Source organism: Scyliorhinus torazame, chromosome 13 (assembly GCF_047496885.1).
Source record: "Scyliorhinus torazame isolate Kashiwa2021f chromosome 13, sScyTor2.1, whole genome shotgun sequence".
Classification (NCBI taxonomy): domain Eukaryota; kingdom Metazoa; phylum Chordata; class Chondrichthyes; order Carcharhiniformes; family Scyliorhinidae; genus Scyliorhinus; species Scyliorhinus torazame.
Window position 1 is genome coordinate 203099275 of NC_092719.1, and position 25831 is coordinate 203125105.

At 42.6% G+C, this 25831-nt stretch overlaps 1 protein-coding gene across 5 annotated transcripts in view; it reads right to left on the bottom strand.

The window, feature by feature from the left end:
- Positions 1 to 9253: 9253 nt before the first annotated feature.
- The window catches only part of LOC140388541 (RNA-binding protein 5-like), a 58175-nt gene continuing 41597 nt past the window's right edge, over positions 9254 to 25831 (bottom strand). For 4 of the 5 annotated variants that reach the window (XM_072472913.1, XM_072472917.1, XM_072472914.1 and 1 more), the window contains 14 exons: positions 24959 to 25046; positions 23956 to 24036; positions 20107 to 20197; positions 18516 to 18604; positions 17588 to 17666; positions 17306 to 17397; positions 16159 to 16323; positions 14278 to 14427; positions 14100 to 14183; positions 12873 to 13067; positions 12691 to 12765; positions 12500 to 12597; positions 10346 to 10475; positions 9254 to 9742 (listed from right to left, as the gene is read on the bottom strand). In XM_072472913.1, the coding sequence (XP_072329014.1) occupies positions 9617 to 9742; positions 10346 to 10475; positions 12500 to 12597; positions 12691 to 12765; positions 12873 to 13067; positions 14100 to 14183; positions 14278 to 14427; positions 16159 to 16323; positions 17306 to 17397; positions 17588 to 17666; positions 18516 to 18604; positions 20107 to 20197; positions 23956 to 24036; positions 24959 to 25046 (1543 nt within the window). In that variant the 3' untranslated portion in view covers positions 9254 to 9616. The remainder of the gene's footprint in view (positions 9743 to 10345; positions 10476 to 12499; positions 12598 to 12690; positions 12766 to 12872; positions 13068 to 14099; positions 14184 to 14277; positions 14428 to 16158; positions 16324 to 17305; positions 17398 to 17587; positions 17667 to 18515; positions 18605 to 20106; positions 20198 to 23955; positions 24037 to 24958; positions 25047 to 25831) is intronic. The other variant, XM_072472916.1, reaches the window with a different exon arrangement.

Here is a 25831-nt window from a genome sequence, read left to right on the forward strand (position 1 = left end):
AATGAGTGGGTTATTAAAAAGAACGTTTGAACAAAGTGGTGGGGCGAATGTGGGGGGCAAAGAGGGGGGTTAAAAAGGGGGGAAAGAGGAGTTTTATGTACTAATCCTGCGACGTGGTAACTTTTCTCTCTCCCACAGGTGGTGATGGGGGGAGGAGGGGAGGTGGAGGAGATGGGGCGTTGGCCATTGGGGGCGGGGCCAAGGGAGAAGCGCGGGCTTGGTTCCCGCGCTATGATAATCATGGCGGGAATAGAGAAGCAGGAAGGAGGGGGCGCCGCACGGTGCGAGCCGAGGTCACGGGGGGAAGCCGAGGTCGGCCAGAGTTTGCTGACTTCTGGGAGCAACATGGGGGGAGTAATTTCGCTAGCGGGGGATCTAGCGGGGGGGGGGGGTGGGAGGGGGGAATTACTGGGTTGCTGCTGCTGGGGAGAGGGGGGAGCTGGTATGGGGGAGGATGGGCGGGGGGGCACCGCCTGGGGGAGATACAGCTGCGTGGGAACCGGGTGAGGAGCTGGAAAAAGGGGATGGCTAATTGACAAGGGGGGGGTAGGAAGCCCCCCAACCCGGCTGATCACGTGGAACGTGAGAGGGCTGAACGGGTCGATAAAGAGGACACGGGTACTCGCACACCTTAAGAAACTTAAGGCAGATGTGGTTATGTTACAGGAAACGCACCTGAAACTGATAGACCAGGTTAGGCTACGCAAAGGATGGGTGGGGCAGGTGTTCCATTCGGGGCTAGATGCGAAAAACAGGGGGGTGGCTATATTAGTGGGGAAGCGGGTAATGTTCGAGGCAAAGACTATAGTGGCGGATAACGGGGGCAGATACGTGATGGTGAGTGGCAAACTACAGGGGGAGACGGTGGTTTTGGTAAACGTATATGCCCCGAACTGGGATGATGCCAATTTTATGAGGCGGATGCTAGGACGCATTCCGGACCTAGAGATGGGAAAGCTGATAATGGGGGGAGATTTTAATACGGTGTTGGAACCAGGGCTGGATAGGTCGAAGTCCAGGACTGGAAGGAGGCCGGCAGCAGCCAAGGTACTTAAAGATTTTATGGAGCAGGTGGGAGGTGTAGACCCGTGGAGATTTAGCAGACCTAGGAGTAAGGAGTTCTCGTTTTTCTCCTATGTCCATAAAGTCTACTCGCGAATAGACTTTTTTGTGCTGGGTAGGGCATTGATCCCGAAGGTGAGGGGAACGGAGTATACGGCTATAGCCATTTCGGATCACGCTCCACACTGGGTGGACTTGGAGATAGGGGAGGAAACAGGAGGGCGCCCACCCTGGAGAATGGACATGGGACTAATGGCAGATGAGGGGGTGTGTCTAAGGGTGAGGGGGTGCATTGAAAAGTACTTGGAACTCAATGATAATGGGGAGGTCCAGGTGGGAGTGGTCTGGGAGGCATTGAAGGCAGTGGTTAGAGGGGAGCTGATATCAATAAGGGCACATAAAGGGAAGCAGGAGAGTAAGGAACGGGAGCGGTTGCTGCAAGAACTTTTGAGGGTGGACAGACAATATGCGGAAGCACCGGAGGAGGGACTGTACAGGGAAAGGCAAAGGCTACATGTAGAATTTGACTTGCTGACTACGGGCACTGCAGAGGCACAATGGAGGAAGGCACAGGGTGTACAGTACGAATATGGGGAGAAGGCGAGCAGGTTGCTGGCACACCAATTGAGGAAAAGGGGAGCAGCGAGGGAAATAGGGGGAGTGAGGGATGAGGAAGGAGAGATGGAGCGGGGAGCGGAGAGAGTGAATGGAGTGTTCAAGACATTTTATAAAAAATTATATGAAGCTCAACCCCCGGATGGGAGGGAGAGAATGATGGGCTTCTTGGATCGGCTGGAATTTCCCAAGGTGGAAGAGCAGGAAAGGGTGGGACTGGGAGCACAGATCGAGGTAGAAGTGGTGGTGAAAGGAATTAGGAGCATGCAGGCGGGAAAGGCCCCGGGACCGGATGGATTCCCAGTCGAATTCTATAGAAAATATGTGGACTTGCTCGCCCCGGTACTGACGAGGACCTTTAATGAGGCAAAGGAAAGGGGACAACTGCCCCCGACTATGTCTGAAGCAACGATATCGCTTCTCTTAAAGAAGGAAAAGGACCCGCTACAATGCGGGTCCTATAGACCTATTTCCCTCCTAAATGTAGATGCCAAGATCCTGGCCAAGGTAATGGCAATGAGAATAGAGGAATGTGTCCCGGGGGTGGTCCACGAGGACCAAACTGGGTTTGTGAAGGGGAGACAGCTGAACACGAATATACGGAGGTTGTTAGGGGTAATGATGATGGCCCCACCAGAGGGAGAAACGGAGATAGTAGTGGCGATGGATGCCGAGAAAGCATTTGATAGAGTGGAGTGGGATTATTTGTGGGAGGTGTTGAGGAGATTTGGTTTTGGAGAGGGGTATGTTAGATGGGTGCAGCTGTTGTATAGGGCCCCAGTGGCGAGCGTGGTCACGAATGGACGGGGATCTGCATATTTGCGGCTCCATAGAGGGACAAGGCAGGGATGCCCTCTGTCCCCATTATTGTTTGCACTGGCGATTGAGCCCCTGGCGATAGCGTTGAGGGGTTCCAAGAAGTGGAGGGGAGTACTTAGGGGAGGAGAAGAACACCCGGTTACTTTGTATGCGGACGATTTGCTACTATACGTGGCAGACCCGGCGGAGGGGATGCCAGAAATAATGCAGATACTTGGGGAGTTTGGGGATTTTTCAGGGTATAAATTGAACATGGGGAAAAGTGAGTTGTTTGTGGTGCATCCAGGGGAGCAGAGTAGAGAAATAGAGGACCTACCGTTGAGGAAGGTAACAAGGGACTTTCGTTACCTGGGGATCCAGATAGCTAAGAATTGGGGCACATTGCATAGGTTAAATTTAACGCGGTTGGTGGAACAGATGGAGGAGGATTTCAAGAGATGGGATATGGTATCCCTGTCACTGGCAGGGAGGGTGCAGGCGGTTAAGATGGTGGTCCTCCCGAGATTCCTCTTTGTGTTTCAGTGCCTCCCGGTGGTGATCACGAAGGCTTTTTTTAAAAGGATTGAAAAGAGCATCATGGGTTTTGTGTGGGCCGGGAAGACCCCGAGAGTGAGGAAGGGATTCTTACAGCGTAGCAGGGATGGGGGGGGGGGGCTGGCACTACCGAGCCTAAGTGAGTATTATTGGGCCGCTAATATTTCAATGGTGAGTAAGTGGATGGGAGAGGAGGAGGGAGCGGCGTGGAAGAGATTAGAGAGGGCGTCCTGTAGGGGGACTAGCCTACAGGCTATGGTGACAGCCCCATTGCCGTTCTCACCGAGGAACTACACCACAAGCCCGGTGGTGGTGGCTACACTGAAGATTTGGGGACAGTGGAGACGGCATAGGGGAAAGACTGGAGCCTTGGGGGGGTCCCCGATAAGAAACAATCATAGGTTTGCCCCGGGGGGAATGGATGGGGGATATGGAATGTGGCAAGGAGCAGGAATAACGCAACTGAAAGATCTGTTTGTGGATGGGAAGTTCGCGAGTCTGGGAGCGCTGACCGAGAAATATGGGTTGCCCCAAGGGAATGCATTCAGGTATATGCAACTGAGGGCTTTTGCGAGGCAACAGGTGAGGGAATTCCCGCAGCTCCCGACACAAGAGGTGCAGGACAGAGTGATCTCAAAGACATGGGTGGGGGATGGTAAGGTGTCAGATATATATAGGGAAATGAGGGACGAAGGGGAGACTATGGTAGATGAACTAAAAGGGAAATGGGAAGAAGAGCTGGGGGAGGAGATCGAGGAGGGGCTGTGGGCAGATGCCCTAAGCAGGGTAAACTCGTCGTCCTCGTGTGCCAGGCTAAGCCTGATTCAGTTTTAGGTATTACACAGGGCGCATATGACTGGAGCACGGCTCAGTAAATTTTTTGGGGTGGAGGATAGGTGTGCGAGGTGCTCGAGAAGCCCAGCGAATCATACCCATATGTTTTGGTCATGCCCGGCACTACAGGGGTTTTGGATGGGGGTGACAAAGGTGCTTTCAAAAGTAGTAGGAGTCCGGGTCGAACCAAGCTGGGGGTTGGCTATATTTGGGGTTGCGCAAGAGCCGGGAGTGCAGGAGGCGAGAGAGGCCGATGTTTTGGCCTTTGCGTCCCTAGTAGCCCGGCGCAGGATATTGCTAATGTGGAAAGGAGCCAAGCCCCCGTGGGTGGAGACCTGGATAAATGACATGGTGGGGTTTATAAAGCTAGAGCGGATTAAGTTTGTCCTAAGGGGGTCGGCTCAAGGGTTCACCAGGCGGTGGCAACCGTTCGTCGAATACCTCGCAGAAAGATAGACGGAATGGAAAAAAGAAGGCAGCAGCAGCAGCCCAGGATCGGGGGGGGGGGGGGGGGGGGTGGTAGGAGGAACCAGAAGGACTCTCAGGGTTGTTAATATATACTGTATAGTATGTATAGGTCGTTGCTACAGATAATTATATATTGGACTGTTAAATTATATTTTTGGAGTGTTACTTGTGACAAGGCAGTTGCCAATTAGGGCTAGTTTACATTTTTGTTATTTATTATTTATTCATTTTTTTTGTTTATAAAATAGGTCATTGTTATTTGTGTTGTTATAATATTGTGTAAAGGATGCACAATGTACTGTGTTGGTTGACCAAAAATTTTCAATAAAATATTTAATTAAAAAAAAAGAACAAGACTTGGCACTGTAATCTCACTTGAATGGGACTGGTCCTTTCCCTGAGATTCTGTACCAGTTCCAACCAGCAAATTCAAAACTCCTTCCAGAAAGCAACTCTAACTTTAAAGTTACCACGGCAGTTTGCCACACCCAATGTGCTTTCAGTTCCCTGGAACAGCTTGTTGTAGCTGCTATATGCCGCTGCTACCCTGCACTGGTAGCGGAGGTGTTTAAGGTGGGTGCCAATCAAGAGAGCTGCTTTGTCCTAGATGATGTTTGGCTTGTTGAGCTGCGTGAACCTTATGGATGGTACACAGATTCTGGGGATTCAAGAGGTGAGTTACTCACTGCAGAATTCCCAGCCTCTAATATGCTCTTGTACCCATAAATTCCTGGTCAATGGTAATCCCCAGACAAGGGAAATGCTGTTTAATGGGGGGGGGGTTTAGACTCTCTTGTTGTGAGGTGGCCTTTGCCTGGTACTCATGTATCATGAATGCTACTTGCCAATTATCTCAAGCCTGAATGCTGTCCAGACCTTCCTGCATGCTGGCAAAAAACTTCATTATCGGGTTTATGAATTGAACTGAATATTGTGCACCATCAGCAAATATCCTGTCCTCTGACCTTATAATGATGGGGCAATCATTGATGAAGCAGCTGAAAGACAGCTTAGAACCACCATGCTTAGAAATGTCTGGACTGATGCCCTGAGGCTAAGTTGATTGACCTCCAGGAACCACAACCAACTTTGGGCAAGAAACAGAAAATCTGTGGAAAAGGGAGCTAACGTTTTGTGTTTGGATGACTCTTTGTCAAACTTTGGGCAAGGTTTGACTCCTTCCAATGGAGTCCTCCCTGTAATTCCTGTTAACTTCAACTATATTTGGGCTCCTTAACATCACATTGGATGAAATGCTGTTTTGATCTCATCTTACTTAAGCTCTTTTGACCATATTTGACCATGGCTGTAATGGGCTCTGGAGCTAAGTGGTTGCAGCATAAGTACATATAGCAAGTACATTTGCTGAGGCCAGGATCCCAACCCATGAGTCTGACTGAATTAGTTTTTGGAAGACATTAATAAGGTAAATAAGGGAGTTTCTACATTATCCACACATACTTCCAGAAGGCATTTGATGAGATTCCAAAATTATCAAAAATGGGACGGTATGGGCAGCACAATGGTTAGCACTGCTGCCTCACGGCACCGAGGTCCCAGGTTCGATCCTGTTGCTGGGTCACTGTCCATGTGGAGTTTGCACAGTCTCTCCGTGTTTGCATGGGTTTCACACCCATAACCCAAACATGTGCAGGGTCAGTGGATTGGCCACGCTACATTGCCCCTTAATTAGAAAAAATGAATTGGGTACTCCAAATTTCTTTTTTAAATGGGAAGGTATGGAATTGGAAGCGGACTTTTAACTTGGGGTAGAAATTGGTCGGGTGGTAAGATATAGTCAACGGGTTTTGACGAATGGGTTCCCCAGGGATCTCTTTTGAGGCCTCACCTTTTTCATTATCTTTATCACTACTTAAATGAAATGAGAGCTATATATCTAAATTTGCATCAACTTAGAATTGTAAAAATTCCTTATGATACAATTTGATGGCATTAATGAACAGCTTGAATGCAACCGAATACAAATTGATTCAATGACTTTGCAAAGGCTTTTAATGCACTTTACAGATGTTATTCCAGTATAGATTCCTTTCTAATCCAATTGTTTTTCCCCATTACATTTTGTACTGTAATCCAATCAGATCTTTACAATCCATTACAAAACGTTGTTCACGTTGATCAATATAGGGATTTTCCCCCATAAAGGTTATTGCTATTTTAAAGGCCACATCGTGCAATTTCCCGGCCAGAGATGTCATTCTCCAATCAACGACAGGTGCACAAACCTAGTCCACAGATAAAACTCGTTATCTTTAAATGCAGCAAAAAAAAGTTGCATTTATATAGCACCTTTCATGACCGTATGATCTCTCACAGCACTTTACAACCAGTTGTTGCTGTTAGTGTAGAAAATGCAGAGCCAATGTGTGCACAGCAAGCTCCTGTAAACAACAATGACCAGCTCTCATCTGCTTTCCGAGGACAAAAGTAACATACCACTGATGCTGGAAATCTGAAATAAAAGCGAAAATGATGGATCAAATGTCATAAACTTTAATCAAACTTATTTGTCTCTGGAGATCCACTTTTAGGTGTTGTTGAGGTTTAGCTATTGGCCAGGACACCACAGAGAATGCCCCTGTTCCCCTTCAAATAATGCCATGGGATCTTTCATATTTATGAAGAGGGTGGACATTTATTTGTATGTCACAGGGAATCTTAAATGCAGAAAGAGAAAATGCAGAAAAAGTCAGCAGGTCTGGCAGCATCTGTAGGGAGAGAAAAGAGCTAACGTTTCGAGTCCGATGACTCTTTGTCAAAATTTAATGCAGAAGGCACTTTTTTTCATTAAAAAAAAAATTAAGGGGCAATCCACCTACCCTGCATATCTTTGGGTTGTGGGGGTGAGACCCATGCACACACAGGGAGAATGTGCAATCTCCACACGGACAGTGATCCAGGGCTCAACCCAGTCTTCTGCAGCGTGAGGTGCTGCCCCTATTTTTTTCATCTTAAACTGATCCACCCAGGACCGTAAGGCTTCTCTCATTACACCATACCATTAGTAAAATTATTCCAGGTTTTGCTAGTGTCATCCATAAATCCATTCTCATCTCTGGAATCACTTTGAAACTTCAAGCTAACAGTTTTGTTTTACTTTTAAACCTGTACCCTTAGCCTAATCAGTTTGTTTTGAAGTCATTTTCCAGATCTAACTTTTTGATACTGTTTACCTTTCATCCCTCTACAAGATCAGCTTCCTTTAAAGATTCTCCAGTTGTGTCCTAGCTCAGTTTTCATTTGAGGAGTTATGCTTCTTCTCTGAACTGGCTCCAGAGCGTGAAAATTTCCCATGTGTCTCAGTAGCTAAACAGTACAATATTATGAGAACAAGTATGTTTTAACTATTGCATCTTCCACACCAGCTCTTCCAATGTCTTTCAATATCAGCTACAACAGAGTATTGTGATTAACAAGCACATTATATTTCCCACACTTCAGCCCTTAAACCCCCCCACCCCCCAACAGAGCCCCCTGGTCATCATTTTCTAGTCTGGATCAGCCTGCAGCATTTCCAGAGCCAGAGTGATGCCACCGTGTACACCTTCTCCATCTGTGTATTCAGAAAGCCTATTCCCTCCTCAGCACTGTGGTCCATTCTGTCACCATCCAGTATGCTTCCCATTCAAGTCGAAATGGAAGTCACCCCCGACATTTCCACCTTCTTTGCCACTCTACAGCTTCCCAAGAGATATGATTTACTTATATACTTCTTTCAACTTACTGTACCCGCTGCACCACTGGTGAGACTGAATGCTGATTATTGATCTATCATTTTGCTGCACAGCTGAGCTGTTTCATCTGCAAGCATAACCCTTTGGATTCTGGATGCTTACCATTTTAATGCTCCTCCCACTCCACCACTCAGTTTTCCACTCTTTATCAGAAACACTTTTACCGTTTGCTCTTTCCACTCCCCATCCACTGCAACACCCCCCACAATGTTATCCTGCCTCTGCTTGTGAAGTTAATCATCTAACTTTGTCCAATTTTGATGAAAGGTGGACCAGAGACACCAATTGCTTCTTACTCTACAGATACTGGCTGCGGGTTTCGGTGTTTCCAGCATTTGTTATATCCCTGATTTTCAGCATTGCAGTTTTGCTTTGTTCCTTGGAATTGATTTTACTGCGCAAGCTCTTGGTTTTACCGCTCGTTTGCTGCAGGTGGATTCATTCAAAGGGAAATCGGCCAAAATTCCTACATCTGCATCTTCCATTTTACACCCCAATGCATAGAACACCTACATCATTCATTTTTAAAAAATGTTGAACACAATGTGTCACCGCTTGATCCACAAAGATTTTCTCCAGTACATCCTGCAGCTCCTGAGTTACCTTTTCAGAATCACCGCTGCCGGTTTGGTAGCATCTACAAACTCTGATTTGCATCATGTAAATTGAAAGCACATTTTTGAAAATAGAAACAGGTCAGCTTGGTACCGATTGGTACCTTCCTCAATCTTTAATTCCCTTCTCCCCGGTCTGGTATCTTAATGCTGTGAGAAATCATTTCACTGTGTATATGTAGAGATTGCTGTGAAACCCCTTTAGCTGACGATTTCCATCGTTATAAAGAAATTCCAATTTTATTCAGATTTTTTTTTTTTAAAAAAAGGTTGTTCAAGTCTTCCTGATATGTGGAAGGAAGCAATCATTCAACATTCTTATGCTCAACTTGAGTTTGAGCCCACCTCTTAAGTGTTCAATGTCCTCTGATTGTATTTTTCTACAACATACAAATATTTTACATTTCAGATCTACAACTTTACTTTTCCAGGTCTCTTTTTACTCCTATGGCCATACATTTAGCTGGTCACTTAAGTTTAAATGAGATCTGAGCCAAGATATCAATCTCCTTGTGGGTTTTCTATTGCTCTACAAGCTCCAAATAATCTACATTTATTAGCACCAAGGAGTTTGTTTATTTAGGGAAGGGGAGGGAAGAACAATGGGTTCAAAATAATCTGGTTTGCAACTCCTAGTCCAGAATCTGTACAACGGGTGGCGACTATAATACAGAATGTACACGTTGCTGGTTTTGTAGCAAATTCCACACACAAATCTTTCGCTTATATCACATGCACACCATAACCTCTAGTATTACAAGGTCATAATTTAAAAGGCTAAAATGTAGTTGTTTTTGTTAAACTAATTTAACCAAAACCGGAAAAGTGAAAAAAAGTTGATACACAAACATTCTTTCTTGGCACAACAAAACAATCATAGTAACATTATTTACAATATTTACAACTCAGGCAATATTATTCCATTTCCGAGAATCTGGCAAACATAGCTTTTCGAACAGCATCTTTGTAGGTATCTGCGGTGTTGACACCGTAAGCGCTCCCTCGTGTTCCAAGTCCAGCTCCTTTCATTCTCAATTGTGCCTGTTAAGGAACAAAATCATTCTTTTAGTATAGAGTAGCTCAAGTTGATTGCAAGCTTACATTATATACAGATACCTGAAAGAATGCAATAATTTCTTGTACTAAGTACAGAACAGCTACATTTTTAACATTTAATTATTTTCAGGTCACTTACCAGCTTTCCCTGCCATCGCCCAGTTCCCAATGGACGAGCAGCTGATCTATAGATCTTTGCCTGCACAGCAAGCCAACTAGAAAGCAGAGCAGCTGCTCACATGTGGTGAGAAGCGGCCTCATGAAATTTGAACACACATCCCTTTGCTGTTTCCTCCTCCAATCACATTCACGATTAGCAGTTAGGCGTGTGAAGAATAGCTACAAACCTGCATCCTAGCAGCTCCCCGATGCATTCACTTCAGAATCCGAGCAGCTGTACCATCTCAAGTGCCACTTTGAATGATTGGGAGTCTACAAAACCAAACTCTGACCCCTGCCACCCCCAGTGTGTTTTACAAAATGATTTGACAAATAAATACAGCAGGGCTCAAGTGGCTCCTGTGCCCAGTAGTTCATTCTGTTGGAAGTCCCCACTGGGGAGCATCCAGTAACAGCTGACTAACATACCTTAATTGGAGCAGTAATGCCTTGTTGGTTTCGACCAAGTCCTGAACCTTCTTTCCAACCCATGGCTTGTAACATTCGGCTTCCAATATTATCACTTCCAATGCCATCTTTAGTTGGCTGCTCAAAATCACTGCAAAAAAGATGTGGAGATGCCGGCGTTGGAGTGGGGTGGGCACAGTAAGAAGTCTTACAACACCAGGTTAAAGTCCAACAGGTTTACTTGGAATCATTAGCTTTCAGAGCGTAGCTCCTTCATCAGGTGAGTCCACTCACCTGATGAAGGAGCTACGCTCCGAAAGCTAGTGATTCCAAATAAACCTGTTGGACTTTAACCTGGTGTTGTAAGACTTCTTACTGTGCAAAAAAGATGGAGACGCTTTTTGGGGAAGAAAACTTCCATTCATCTTTTAATACTGCTACTTATTTTGAGAAAGCTATTAAAGTATCAATAGTCAGGTATCAATGATCAACCTGCTTCTACTTATGTTCTTAATATTGCCCGTTTAAATTTAGCATGAACAAAAAACATTACAGCACCAGGCCCTTCAGCCCACCAAGCCGGTGCCAATCCAGAATCCTTATTTAGACCTACTACTTATTGCCCAAATAATCTGTATCCCTCCATTGCTCGCCCATTCATGTGTCTATCAAGATAAATCTTTTAAAAAATAAATTTAGTGTACCCAATTCATTTTTTCCAATTAAGGAACAATTTAGCGTGGCCAATCCACCTAGTCTGCACATCTTTGGGTTGTGGGTGCGAAACCCACGCAAACACAGGGAGAATGTGCAAACTCCACATGGACAGTGACCCAGAGCCAGGATCGAACCTGGGACCTCGGCACTGTGAGGCTGCAGGGCCAACCCACTGCGCCACCGTGCTGCCCTTATCAAGATCCATCTTAAACATTGCTATCGTGCCTGCCTCCACCACTTCCACTGGAAACACATTCCAGGGTCCCCCAACCCTCTGCATGAAAAGCATCCCTGCACATCTCCCAAAACATTTCCCCTCTCACCTTGAACCTGTACCCCCTTGTAATTCGGTCTTCCACCCTGGGAAAAAGCTTCTGACTATTCACCCTGTCTATGCCGCTCGTAATTTTGTAGACCTCAATTAGGTCTCCCCTCAACCTCCCGTCTTTCCAACGAAAACAGAGTTTATTCAACCTCTCATCACAGCTAACACCCTGCAGACCAGGCAACATCCTGGTAAACCTTCTTTACACTCTCTCCAAAGCATCTATGTCCTTCTGGTAGTGTGATGACCAGAACTGCATGCAATATTCCTATTTGTGGCCAAACTAGTATTATACAACTGTAACATGACCTGCCAACTTTTGTACTTCATGCCCTGGCCGAGAAAGGCAAGATGCCATATGCCTTCTTGACCACCTTATCCACCTGCATTGCCACTTTCATGGAACTATGGACCTGAATGCCCAGATCCCTCTGTATGTCAAGTAAGGGTTATAATTCATACCCAAATTTGATCTTCCAAAATGCATCACCTCGCATTTGTCCGGATTAAACTCCATCTGCCATTTCTCTGCCCAACTCTCCAATCTATCTATATTCTGCTGTATTCGGACAGTCCCTTTCACTATCTGCAACTCTGCCAGAGTGTCAGCTGCAAAATTGCCAATCAGATCATCTACAATTTCCTTATCAAACACTTTACTAAAGTCCATGTAGATGGCATCCACAGCCTTTCCCTCATCAATTAATTTTGCCACCTCCTCAAAAAACTTAAGTTGGTAAGACATGACCTTCCCCGCACAAAACTATGCTGCCTATCACTAACAAGTTGATTTGCTTCCAAATGTGAATAAATCTTGTCCCTCAGTATCTTCTCCACAGCTTCCCCACCACTGTAGAGGAAATGGCCAGTGGGAAAACTATGCTGCCTAACTCCTCAACAAGATTGAAGCCTGGGAGTGGTTATGTCCTGAAATACATGGAGATTTGTTTTGTTGGGGTGGCCAATTAAAGCCTCGAGAAGATATCCTCTTCACCCAGTGGTGTGTAGAAAAGCAGCATTTGGCCAAGTTCTAAAACCAAGTCACCATTGTGTCACTCTGGAGCTCCGCAACATTGGTGACCTGGAAAGGAAACAACATTGCATAATAGATATACGGGAAAAACATTTCTTACACAACTGGAGGTGCAAAGAACTTCTTCCTCTTGGGCTCTGGTGGTTCTGGGATTCCATACTTCTCTCTCCTTTCTGCTGCCCGGTCTCTGTACTTCATCTGTGGAAAAAGTTAAGATTCAGCAACATTAAATTACTTTCAAGAATACCAAAAAGTTGTGCTTTTCAAGACTGTGACTTCAGGTGATCATACCTCTCTTTCAGTCTTCTCTAAAACTTCAAGTTCTGTATCTGTCATTCTTGCCCTTCTGTGAATCTCTAAATTTTGCTTTTATATTGGTAGGAGGGAAAAAGAAAAAATAAGCAATTGCGTAATTCCAGATGATGCTTTTAAAACATTTAACACAGTCAATTTTTCTTTGAGAGCTATTATACTTTGTGCAGTTCAGAGAGTTGCTGGTGTCTGATGAGTGTCTCTTTACTGGGAAATTGTCTCCTACATAAAAGGCAGGCCATTTTCTTCCAATCTGTCAGTTTCTCCTCTCCATCCTCGGTCTTTTCTTGTTCTTCTTCAGTATCACTTTCTCCACTGTAAGCTGCCACAAGACCTTGCTGTGGGCTTGCTTTTCTCTGAATTAAACAATAAGTATAAGTTTGTTCATGTACCAGACACGATGGAAAAAGTACTGCACAAGATTATTGTAAATGTAGTTTCACAGGCAAAAGTGCTCAGAACAATTTAGTGCAGTTTAACATTTTCTGTTATTTTATAGTACATAGATCAACGTCCAATCATAACTCAAATCACTTGCAGCGTTATCAGAGCAGACATCACTGTGATGGTTGGGATCTGAAATACCAGTCACCATAAAGGCGCAAAATATATTCTCCAATTAATTTAAGTGGGCCTGAAAGAAATCAAGACAATTCACTCCTATAAGTAACCCTATCTGAACCACAAGAGGCTGTAATTTGAGTCCTAGGCACATCTGGTGTCATTTCAAACACCTTGGCTTCCACCATTGTGCTGGAATCCAATCACAAGTGGCTAACTTCAATTGCTCTACTCAAAGATCATGTGTATTTTGAATGCATAATACGTCACCAGTGAGGAGAAAATGCAGTCGTCTTAAAAGAGGTTTCAGAATTAGTGTACCATAATGAAATTTCGAGCACTCTTAGGAAAAGATAACAGTAAAGTCATCAGCAATGCTACACTTTGAATACTGGCAATGCTACCCTTTGGGAACAGGACTTTTCTTCTATGTCCTCACAGTGATCAGATTCAACTAATTTCCAATGCAGATTGTGGCTAAAATTTCACATGAAAACAAAATGTTCACGAAAAACTGTTGCGGCAAAAAGCTAGGAGTCAGTTTCAGCTGCTGGAGCACAATTCCAATGCTACAAGTCTAAAGTCGGGGCAGCATGGTGGCGCACTGGTTAGCACTCTGCCATACGGCGCCACGGTCCCAGGTTCGATCCCGGCTCTGGGCCACTGTCCGTGTGGAGTTTGCACATTCTCTCCGTGTTTGCGTGGGTTTCGCCCTCACAACCCAAAGTAGCAGAGTAGGTGGATTGGCCACACTAAATTTCCCCTTAATTGGAAAAAATGAATTGGGTACTCTAAATTTATTAAAAGAAAAGTCTAAACAGTCTAACCTTCAGCATATAATCCTCTTCATCAGAAACAGACTTCCTCAATACTTCGATTGTTGTTGGTGACCGCTCTGCTGAAGTACCCTGCTGCAAATGGAACAAAACATTTACTATAGCAAGAGACATATATTTTTGTTCAAGTTCTGACGAATAAGTACATTTCAAAAGTCAAAAAATTCACCTTTTTCTCAAACAACGCAAAGCCAGCATCTGCTGCTGCAGACTCCTTCCGCTCGTCCTCTCTAAGCCCCCCAATGGGCTGGAAGCTGGTTTTGAAATTTTCTTTCTGTTTGTTCAAACTCTTAGCCCATCGTTCCATGTCTTTGGCAATCTGAAAAGGCATTAACAAATTAGCATCTTTTTTCAGCATCAACATCACAAAAAGCAGCAGATAATGAACTGAAACATGCATGAACAGGAGAGCAATAAGGCAAAAGAATTAGCACATGAGCTCAGTGTGCAGTGGACTGATCCATTAAGATTGCTCAACAATAGGCTTATGGGACTTCAATTTATTTTGTTCTCCTGCTTCCTCTATACAACAGAAACTCCATTTCAGCAAAAGACAATAGAGCAAAGGAAGAAAAATATTAAAAGACGTATCAGTTTGTTGTATTCATCTGCTCCACAAAGTGGAGGTGAAGTGGGCTGGTTCTTGACAATTTTAGAAAGGAATGAAATCCTGAGCTGAAATTAGTGAAAATTTGGCTCATTGAAAATGTCATTTTAGGACACACATTTCTGACTGATTGGAAATTTTTTAAGAGTTAATTCTCAAAGATTAGCTGCCCTAGAATGTTTTTAAAAAGGGAAATGTTGAAGCTGCTAAATCAAAGAGGGAACTGGGATACTAATGAGTGGGTCATTGAAATTGTTCTCTGAAATAACATACAAACACGTGAATTCGGAGCAGGAGTAGGTCACTCGGCCCCTCGAGCCTATTCCAGTCAATATAAGATCGTGGCTGATCTGAATATAACTTCAATCCCACATTACTGCCTACCTCCTGATAACCTTTCACCCCTTTGTTAATCAAGAACCTATCGAGCTTATCCTCAACAATACCCAAAGTCTTTGTTTCCACTGCCTTTTGAGAAAGACTTGCGACTCGGAGAAGAAATTTTTCATGTGTTTGAAATGAGTGACCCCTAGTTCTAGCTCTCTCCAACAAGAAATATCCTCTCCACATTCACCCTGTCAATACCCCTCAGGATCTTAAAGGTTTCAATCAAATAGCCTCTTACTCTTCTAAACTCGTGGCTAAAACCCAACATCTCCATCCATTCCTCATAAGACAGCCCACCCATTCCTGTATTAGTCTAGTGAACCTTCTCCAAACTGCTTCCAATTCATTTACATATTTTCTTAAATAGGGTGACTAATACTGTACATAATACTCCAAATGTGGTCTCATCAATGCCCTGTACAACTGAAGCATAACCTCCCTACTATTGTATTCATTTCCACTCACAATATCATGGGACAACAGGTAACGTTACTGTCTCATTTCAGATTCAGGAACGCAAGCTTTTGGACACTTAACAAAAGGACCAAGATCTACAAGATTGAAAAGAACTGGTTAAGTCAACTGGGTGAAAGGAGCAACCAAGCACAAGGCAGTTTGCCTTTAAAAAAAAAAATTGAGCTGACCAAGTCTGGTCTGATTTGATGCCAAAAGCAAATGCATTTATCCAGCTCAAATAAGACAGAACAACATGGTTCATTTTATTTACTTTTCATGTATAGATGGGGCTGGAAGTGAAATTAAAATGCAACTGTTAGAACTGCTCTTTCTTGGTCCTAAAAGTGTTATTCAGTTTCTCATTCTGAAGATTAGAAATTTGCACATGCAGGGATCACAACACCCTTCTCCTATAACAAGGGTTCCAAATGTTACAGATTGCAAATTTAGATACTGAAAATGAAAAGAAAACTTGCTATTGTAGGTAACGTAGGATCATTTGTACAAGACCAGTGGCACTACTTTGAGATAGATCTGAAATGCTTTAAATAGAGCTCTAAACATTAGAGATGTCTGCTGTACATTTTTTTAATTTTTTACCTGCTGTGCAGTTTTGCTCTTTGGTTTTTCTTTCTTCTCTTTACCATCTTTATTAGCTGCACTAGCAGCAGCGTTCTGCTGTGCAGTATATTCTGATGCCGGCAGATACTTCTGCTTTGCTCCATCCCAGTACAAATATTGTTGAGTTTGTGCATTGTAGTAATACTGAAACAAGTCAAAAAGTGAATACAACTGCATGATCTGTCAGCATCTGGTGTTGCTTTCAAACATGTTCCAGTGATTACATTTGAACATTAATGGAAGTAATTTGTCATCTAGAACCAGAGAGTTTGAAGCATGTAACTCAAGGTAGGGAAGGAGTGGTTTTTTTCTTGAAACTATCAAGAAATAACATTGCAAGGGCAGCACGGTGGCGCAAGTGGTTAGCACGATTGCCTCACGGCGCCGAGGTCCCAGGTTCAATCCCGGCTCTGGGTCACTGTCCGTGTGGAGTTTGCACATTCTCCGTGTTTGCATGGGTTTCGCCCCACAACCCAAAAGATGTGCAGGGTTAGGTGGATTGGCCACGCTAAATTGACCCTTAATTGGGAAAAGATGAATTGGATATTCTAAATTTATTTTTAAAAAGAAACAACATTGCAGAAATATATGAGTTTCCTGGGTCTTTGAGCACAAGTGACACCCAATAAATGAGTGATCATAGAAAGGGCTTTTTAAAAATATGCTTCTCCATCATAGAAGGAATCATAATAAGGCATTGAAAAGATGACAGTGCATCACCATTAAACTAAGGGAAGATTATTTTAACCACACTGTCACACAAATCATTTTCTACATTATATTTGGAAAGATCAGCCATGGCTCAAGCCCCACTCCAGAGATGGATTTGGATGCGATCCTATGACAATGAGCGAAGCAGAGTAGTGAAGTACACCAACCATCCTGAAAAAGGAACAAGTCCTTACTCAACACCACTAAAGCAGGTTATTTATCTCTGATATTTGTGGGACCTTATTGTGTGAAAATTGGCTGGTGCATTTGTTTATAATTGCAGCAATGACTACAACACTGGGAAAGTGGTGTGAAGTGCTTGGAGATGACGTGCTCATTTGAAAACCATTGTTAAATGAAAATCCTTTCTTTCTTTTGTATGGTACAAACACATTTTAATGAAGAGGGCTTTTACCTGTGAGCTGGGATCATAGTAGAGTCCAGTCTGTTGATCATAGTAAAATCCAGATGAATCATCGTACTGGTAACTGGAAACATCAGGTACTGCTGTAAAAGAAAAGGCACCAGTACATTTAGGGATGGGATCCCTGACAGTTATAAACGGTGTAAAATAAATTCAGCTTACTGGAACGTGTCAACCAATTGACATTCCCAGTATACAAAAGTACATCCAGAATTGGAAGCTGTGTATAGATATTTATGGTTACAAATAAAATACTTTCAATTGTTTACTTACAGAATTTGGATTCTGAAGCAGCAGAACTTGGATCTGTAGCCTGTTGACCAGCAGGTGTCGACGGCCGTCCAGCATCAGCCTGCAGAGTACAAAGCAATTCCATAGCATTGCTCTGTAACTTTACTAAACTTCACATTTTAAGCATTCCTTTAATAGACACTCAGTTCAAAGGATTATAATGTATTTACAAAACATTTTTAATAGTTCAGAACGCAACGGGATTTTTTGGGCATTAGGGAACATGATGTGAGACACCTGGGACCATTTCCAATCCACTCCTTCAACCCTATACATGAGCTTTTAATGGGGAAAAAGGTAAAAGTGGTTTTCTGAAACAATGAGCATCAAAGCACAAAAATGCTGATCTCCATTGCAGAGATCCAATAAAGGGAGAGAATCACGGATTCATGTTTAGACAATGCACAAAAGAGAAAATGCTAGAACTGGAGATTATGTTTAGAAATGTATGTTTTGAAATGAAACACAGTTTTCTTTCCACTTCAACAATCCTTTTTTTCGGCAGGGGATGTTTTTGGTGGGAGAGGGGGGGGGGGGGGAGGAGGAGGAGGAAGAGAGAGAGAGCGCGAGAGAGAGAGAAAGATGACGACAATGATATTGGAGCAATTTTTACGTAAAATATTTGTTCAGTGTGGGTCATGGGACAGCGATGTATGTGCACTGCTCCCTCAAGCTAATTTCTATGGCTTAATAGTAAAATCACTGACCCACTCAAGGATAAGAGATCAGGTAGTCGTAAACACTAGGATGAATGCATGGACATGGCTTTCCCAAGCTAGAGAAACACCGGATGTCTTTGATGGCAGAGCCTCTGAAAAGTTCTTAACATAATGCTGTCCATCTTTATCAGAGTAGAAGGAACAGCAGAGGCAAGGACAATGCAACTTTTGTACAACTCAAATGATCTTACCTGAGCACTTTGCTGGTAGCTTTGCGCACCTTTTGAATATACCTGAACCTGTGATCCAGGTGTGTTTGTAGAAGTATTAACAGCACCACCTGCACAAAAAACAAGTTTTTTTTCTTAATAGCATTATATAGTGCAATGCAGATTTAAACAGAAAAATAAACCCCACCAGCTCTACATAAAATACTTGAGCTTGTTGAATTCAAAGCAGCATATTTTTGATATTTAAAACAAACCATGATTACATATGCAGTTAACCATTTTATGATTTCTATTCCGTACCCCACCTAATATCCCTATTGTTTATCTTTGATTCATGGAAAGAACACATCATGACTATTGCTGCTGCTGTTGCAAAAAAAAAAAAAACTTGCTACTGTCACTAACCAAATCCTTTTGTTAAACATCCAGAATGGAACATTGTTCCAACTAGGAATCAGCTACAGCATATATAAATACCTAAAATTATTCAAGATTTTACAGGACCAATGTGCAGAAATTACTGCCACTGAATCTACAGTTTTTCTTTTTGAATATTTGGAAAAGTGGCACAAATTAGAATGCAAAGCTTAAACTTAACCTACCATATATTTCTGCAGTCAACTTCAATTACACAGACGATACAACCTACTCCTCCCTATTTATGTTCCAAGAGTATAATTTGGAAACTGGAAATCCCTTGCCAATCAACTTGCACTATATTTAAATCGTGTGCATTAACCAGTTCAGATGAATTGAATTCCAAACATTTGTGACTAAATAGCATTCCAATTGTCCAAAACAGTTCACAATGTACAGCACTGCAATGTACCCAGTTTTTGAAAGTGAGTAGACCAAACCACTGTCTGTTTTGTACATCACCTCTATTAATCAATCAATCAACAAACACAATCCTAAATGTTATAAAAGGATGGCTCAAAACTGAAGTTACTGGAAATTACTAACTCAGGGTATTATCTTTATGTATCCTCTGGTGTTCTTGAGCTACAATGCTTTAATGTTAAGTTAAATATACTTTTTATACAAAATGTTCTATATCTCATCCGGTGTTACATGGATCAAAATGCTCTCTACATAGTGCATACTATATAGCACACCACACGTGCATACTCTTAATTGTTCTCCTGGGATGCTTTTCTACAGTACAAGTAGACACAGTACAACCGAGTGACCTTGCTGCAATCAGCAACATAACAGAAAATAAATTACATACACATGCATGTTTGTTCAAGGCAGTTTCTAAAGCATGGAAACATATACCAGATTGTGTAGGGAGTATATAATGGTATTGGAATGCATTCACTGCTCCATTACCCAAAATACCAATATAGTAGCCTAAAGTAAATCTTGTTAACTAGGTTTATGCTGATATTTGGATACGTTTGAAACGGCTGTAAGCGAACAGAGTCGGTCACATTGGCTATTTGTTTACAAAAAAACCAAATTAATTATACATTTCTCAGGGCTCAAAATTGCCAACACTTGCGTAATTTCTTCTTTGGCTAAACCTGATTGAATGGTTTAGTAAAGGAATAACATTGCACCAACCTCTCAATTCAGTCTTTCATTCTGAAAGAGAACGCTGACACCCTACCTGTGAGAGTAGCTGCTGCCTGGTATGTGACAGGTGGTTGTTGACTGGGGTCCACAGAGCCTTGTTGAAAGTACTGGTATTCCTGCGAGTACTGTGCCGATTGCACACATTTCATAGTTAGTGTGGTGCACATAGAAGAACTCTAATTAAGACTGCATTTTAGAATACTGGTATATAAAATACATACAAGGCACTGTCCTACGATTCCCAGTGAAATAAAACAGAGCAGAGTTTATGGGTTTGCTTTTTTTTCCTCTTCCCTTCTCCTTTTCAGGAACACCTTTGCCAGCAACATTGCCTGGATGAGAAGACAGGACAATAACCTGTTCCCAGGTTTTTGTCAGTGTTGCTCTGTAACTGGCAACAAAGCGCACAAAATCCACCCTAATGTGACTCAATTTATTATTCCTTCTTTTTGGCAAGGAAGTGCCGAGTTTCTCCTCATAACTGCTCCATCGCCCACACCCACTGTTGGTAAAACCTCTTCTGATTTGTTTTTAACTGTTGAGACTTTTAAATACTGATGTCCAGTAACACTATACTGTATGTATCATGAAGAACAAGTACACAGCAATTTAAGATAATAGCATGCTCCAGGATGGAGGCCCAACATAACCTATTCAAGCTTTGTTTTAGCAGTTTAAAGCATTTGATCCTCTGGACTATTCAATTTGTCACATTTGTCTGATGCATTTTAATTTTCGTCAAAATTGGGGAACAGGCAATGCTGACTGCACATATCCACACACATCACTTTGTTGCCATTTTTATGCAAGTTGGCTCATGCCAAGATCTGGAGCACTTTATATCTTATACAGTTTAAAGTGAAGGGCACGGAGCTCTGTACCGGGTTGGCACACTTCCTTTATTGTTAAAATTGAAGTTCTTTGTACCCAAAGGTGGAATGAAAATATCTCTGGTGGTTGTAAAGTTAAGTAAGGCAAGTCTGGGCAGTGTAATTCCCTTCCAAAGGGTATAAGTCACAAGCACAAAATAACCAGGAAACGGGCAACAAGTTGGAAAGCTGACTCAAACTGGCCCAACTAAACGTGATTTGGCAAGGCAGGTTGTTAACAGCAAGCACCCAAAGTGGAAAAAATCCCTCACCACTTATATTCCTCTGACTCTGAACATAAGAGCATGCCTATATAAAATGTGAAAATAAATTTCCTAGGGCTGGGGTAGGATATCATCTGGCTGCACAGAGCTCACAACTGACAAGGCCAGAGTACCTCGAACAATGTCAGCATAGCATGCCTGGCTGAAACAGGCAATCTGGATATAAACCATGGGGGACATGAATACAATTATCATTGAACTAACTATATTTCACATCATTGCTTAAAATCTTCTTTTACCAGAAAGAAAACTAAGCTTGGAAATTTCGGCTAAAAAATACCCCCCCCCACCATCAGAGGCAAGATATTTCTCATTTAGCCATTATGAAAAAAGGAGTGCACATTTTGGCACACGATGGGGAAGAAAAACATTAGTATCACCAGGATTGTGTGAATGTCTCAGCAGCCAGCTATACAGCGTGGCTGTTTGTTTCAAGACCCTGGCAGTAGTTAAACAGTCACACAAGAAACATTCAAATGCTAGATCAAATTCAGGAAAGCTTTGAAGGTGGCAAGAATCCTAGTGCACCCAAGTACAAAAGAACAAATCCCTATACAAAAACAGACTCCAAAGAAAGGAAGCTAAATAAAGAGCTGAAAAATTGTTGAGCATAATTCTGGTGGATGTTACCACAGCAGTAGTTAACATTTATATTAATAATAAATTGTTACTGCAATTTAGTTATCTTTCCTTTCAGTTATTTCTCCATGTTACAGGCTCCATGTACTGTAACGCTGCCAAATAAAATACTAAAGAACCTACGCCAAAGTCTACTCAGTAACTAACCACTTGAGTGAATGATCTTTGGAGGCAAGTTATCATCAATCTCTCTGATGTAGTATTTCACCACTCATCCCTCCCTCCACTGGTAATAGGGGTTGCTTGATTTTGTTTTTGAGCATAAGACAGGACATCCAAAATACTGCATTATTTCCAGATCCAGGCTTCAAATCTTGCAATTTTATTGATTCATCAGAAGTAACCAATGGAAATTCATAGAATCATAGAATTTACAGTGCAGAAGACTGCACCGGCTCTTGGAAAGAGTACCCTACTTAATCCCACACCTCCACACTATCCCCATAACCCAGTAACCCCACCTAAAGTTTTGGACACCGAGAGGCAATTTATTAAGGCCAATCCACCTAACCTGCACATCTTTGGACTGTGGGCGGGGAGAAAACCGGAACACCCAGATGAAACCCACGCAGACACGGGGAGAACGTGCAAACTCCACACAGTCACCCAAGGCCGAGAATTGAACCTGGGTCCCTGAAGCTATGAAGCAGCAGTGCTAACCACTGTACCACCGTGCCGCCCGATTCATACAACAGTTAACAGAATGGCTTAGAAGGTATAAGTGGGTAATTACATTCATAGCATTTAAACACGGCTCAATTCTGTAAGCAACTTAAATAGAGTGCAGCCAATTACCAAATTTAAAATAACTTTATTCCCTCAGAGTTAATAATCTCAAATCACTAACCTCAAGAACATAGAACATAACAGCGCAGTACAGGCCCTTCGGCCCTCGATGTTGCGCCGACCTGTGAAACCACTCTAAAGCCCATCTACACTATTCCCTTATCGTCCATACGTCTATCCAATGACCATTTGAATTCCCTTCGTGTTGGCGAGTCCACTACTGTTGCAGGCAGGGCATTCCACGCCCTTACTACTCTGAGTAAAGAACCTACCTCTGACATCTGTCTTATATCTATCACCCCTCAATTTAAAGCTATGTCCCCTCGTGCTAGACATCACCATCCGAGGAAAAAGGCTCTCACTGTCCACCCTATCCAATCCTCTGATCATCTTGTCTGCCTCAATTAAGTCACCTCTTAACCTTCTTCTCTCCAACGAAAACAGCCTCAAATCCCTCAGGCTTTCCTCACAAGATCTTCCCTCCATACCAGGCAACATTCTGGTAATTCTCCTCTGCACCCTTTCCAATGCTTCCACATCCTTCCTATAACGCGGCCAGCAGAATTGCACGCAATACTCCAAATGCGGCCGCACCAGAGTTTTGTACAGCTGCAACATGACCTCATGGCTCTGAAACTCAATCCCTCTACCAATAAAAGCTAACACACCGTACGCCTTCTTAACAACCCTCTCAACCCGAGTGGCAACTTTCAGGGATCTATTTACATGGACACCGAAATCTCTCTGCTCATCCACACTGCCAAGAATCTTACCATTAGCCCAGTACTCTGTCTTCCTGTTATTCCTTCCAAAATGAATCACCTCACACTTTTCTGCATTAAACTCCATTTGCCACCTCTCAGCCCAGCACTGCAGCTTATCTATGTCCCTCTGTAACTTGTAACATCCTTCTGCACTGTCCACAACTCCACCAACTTTAGTGTCATCTGCAAATTTACTCACCCATTCTTCTACACCCTCCTCCAGGTCATTTATAAAAATGACAAACAGCAGTGGCCCCAAAGGGGTCAAGAGGGTTTTGATCTCAACTGTTAACGTATGAGCGGTCAACAGAAATATCAACTGTGTGCTTGAATGTGGGCTTAATGAGACAAATTTAAAGTCACATTTATGCAACATGCACTAAGTCATTTATGTTCCCTCTGCGATTTTAGTCTTTATGCGCAAAGTTGAAAACCTACACTACCCCGAGTAACTGATGCGTGTTTCTTTTTCCCTTATTCCAATGGTTGGTACAAAGTTTTTTATTGGGTTGTACTTATTGCCCCTGGATCCATTACCAACCTGTGTATAATGTTGACCATAGCTATCCAATCCAGATGGTGGGGGGTAATTGTAATCCACTGGATCGGAACCCTGCTGAGCCTTAAAGAAATTACACAAAATTGAACAAGTCAAAAGTAGAAAGCATTTTCAAAGAATTGAGAAAAAAACCTAAAAATACATGTTAATATCAGCCACATTACTAAGTGATTTGTTCAAAATTGGAAAAAAGAACTAAACACATCAAAGAAGATTACACTTACTGGTGCTCCCTTCTACCAAGCTTTTGTGTTGTAACACAATCTAGGAGCAGATATTTTGTAAAGAATGCTGTATCACGCAGTACTCTGCAGACATTTAGAATCGCTTAAGAGATTTTACACACACAACATTCAAAGATAACCAATCTGTCAGCTCTTTAGGTCAGGACATCAGCCATTGAACAATAGAGCATCAGATTACTGACTATATATACCAGACAATTTGGCATTGAGCAGTCTCATGTACTTTGCACATAGAGCACCAGATTACTGACTATATATACCAGACAATTTGGCATTGAGCAGTCTCATGTACTTTGCACAGAGAGCACCAGATTACTGACTATATATACCAGACAATTTGGCATGGAGCAGTCTCATGTACTTCGCACATTTTTCATAGCATAATATTCCAAATTAAACCAACAGAATGTGCAAAAACTTGGGATGATTTACTCCTCTATTTCACTTTATTGTGGGATGGAAAGTCTGCTGAAGGCATTAATGTACTCAAGGTACCATAGTGAATCTAAAACTGGGCTGTTGCCGTGCAATCTGCTGCTGGAAAGTCCTGCCTTTTATACACAGCACCACCAATATCAAGTCAGTACTTGGTTCCGAAATAGAACACAGTATTATCATTTCACAATATATTACTAACTTATGATATTGTTTGTGGTTTCCATTAAGTTTTTCATAAATGAACTGAAGAAAAAACGCTTAAGAAAATCACTGAATGTACACTTTTCGCTGCAAGGTTTTACCTGGCTTGATGACCACTGAGCTGCAGCAATGGCTGTACTTGCAACAGTCATGGCACTGATCCGATTTCCATCACCAAGGAAGAGGTCCCTGAACAGGAAATAAGTTGAACATTAATCCAATGATCAAAATATCCGGTCATGTTTGATTTTGACCAAAGCCAATACGGGAACAAATCTAGGTTCCATAATGGTTTCAATGTAGGCAACTCAACCATCTATTGAAAAATTTAATGAAGTGTTGGCGTTTATCCAGTCATACGCATTCTAACAATATGACCATGTGCAGATAAAACTTTTAGTTGCTTCGGAATGGCACAGAAGCATGAGATTGCTAGGACCACCTATAATTTTTCACACGCAAGTTACTCAGTCCTGAATAAAGTGCCTTACAAACTTCTTACGAAAAGGAGAAGGCAGAAGAAAGAACAAACTAAATGTGTGCCCTGATCCAACCTGCACTTGAACAGATTTTTCTCTAAACCATAAACATATGTTATCTGTATGAGATACGTGCAGCTCCAATCTGGTACACAAAGTGGCAACACACAAGAATGGGCCTAGTATTTTCCAGTGAAATTTCTAAAGACTAGTCACTAGAAAGCATGAAGCAGAGATTAAGGGGGCAATTTTCAGCCCGTCAGAGAGAATGGCAATGCAGGCTGAGAAGCCAGAGAAAACTAGGGACTTGCAGCTCTCTCCGGAGAGATCACGTTTCCGGATTTCCCACCTACAAAGGGCAGGACCTAACAAATGGATTTTAATACATTTAAATATTAACAGGTCTCCACGTCACCTGAATTCCCCCTCCTTCACTAGCTATTCACATCTTGACAACATTTGGCAAAAAGAGAAACAGTGGAGGGTATCCCTTTG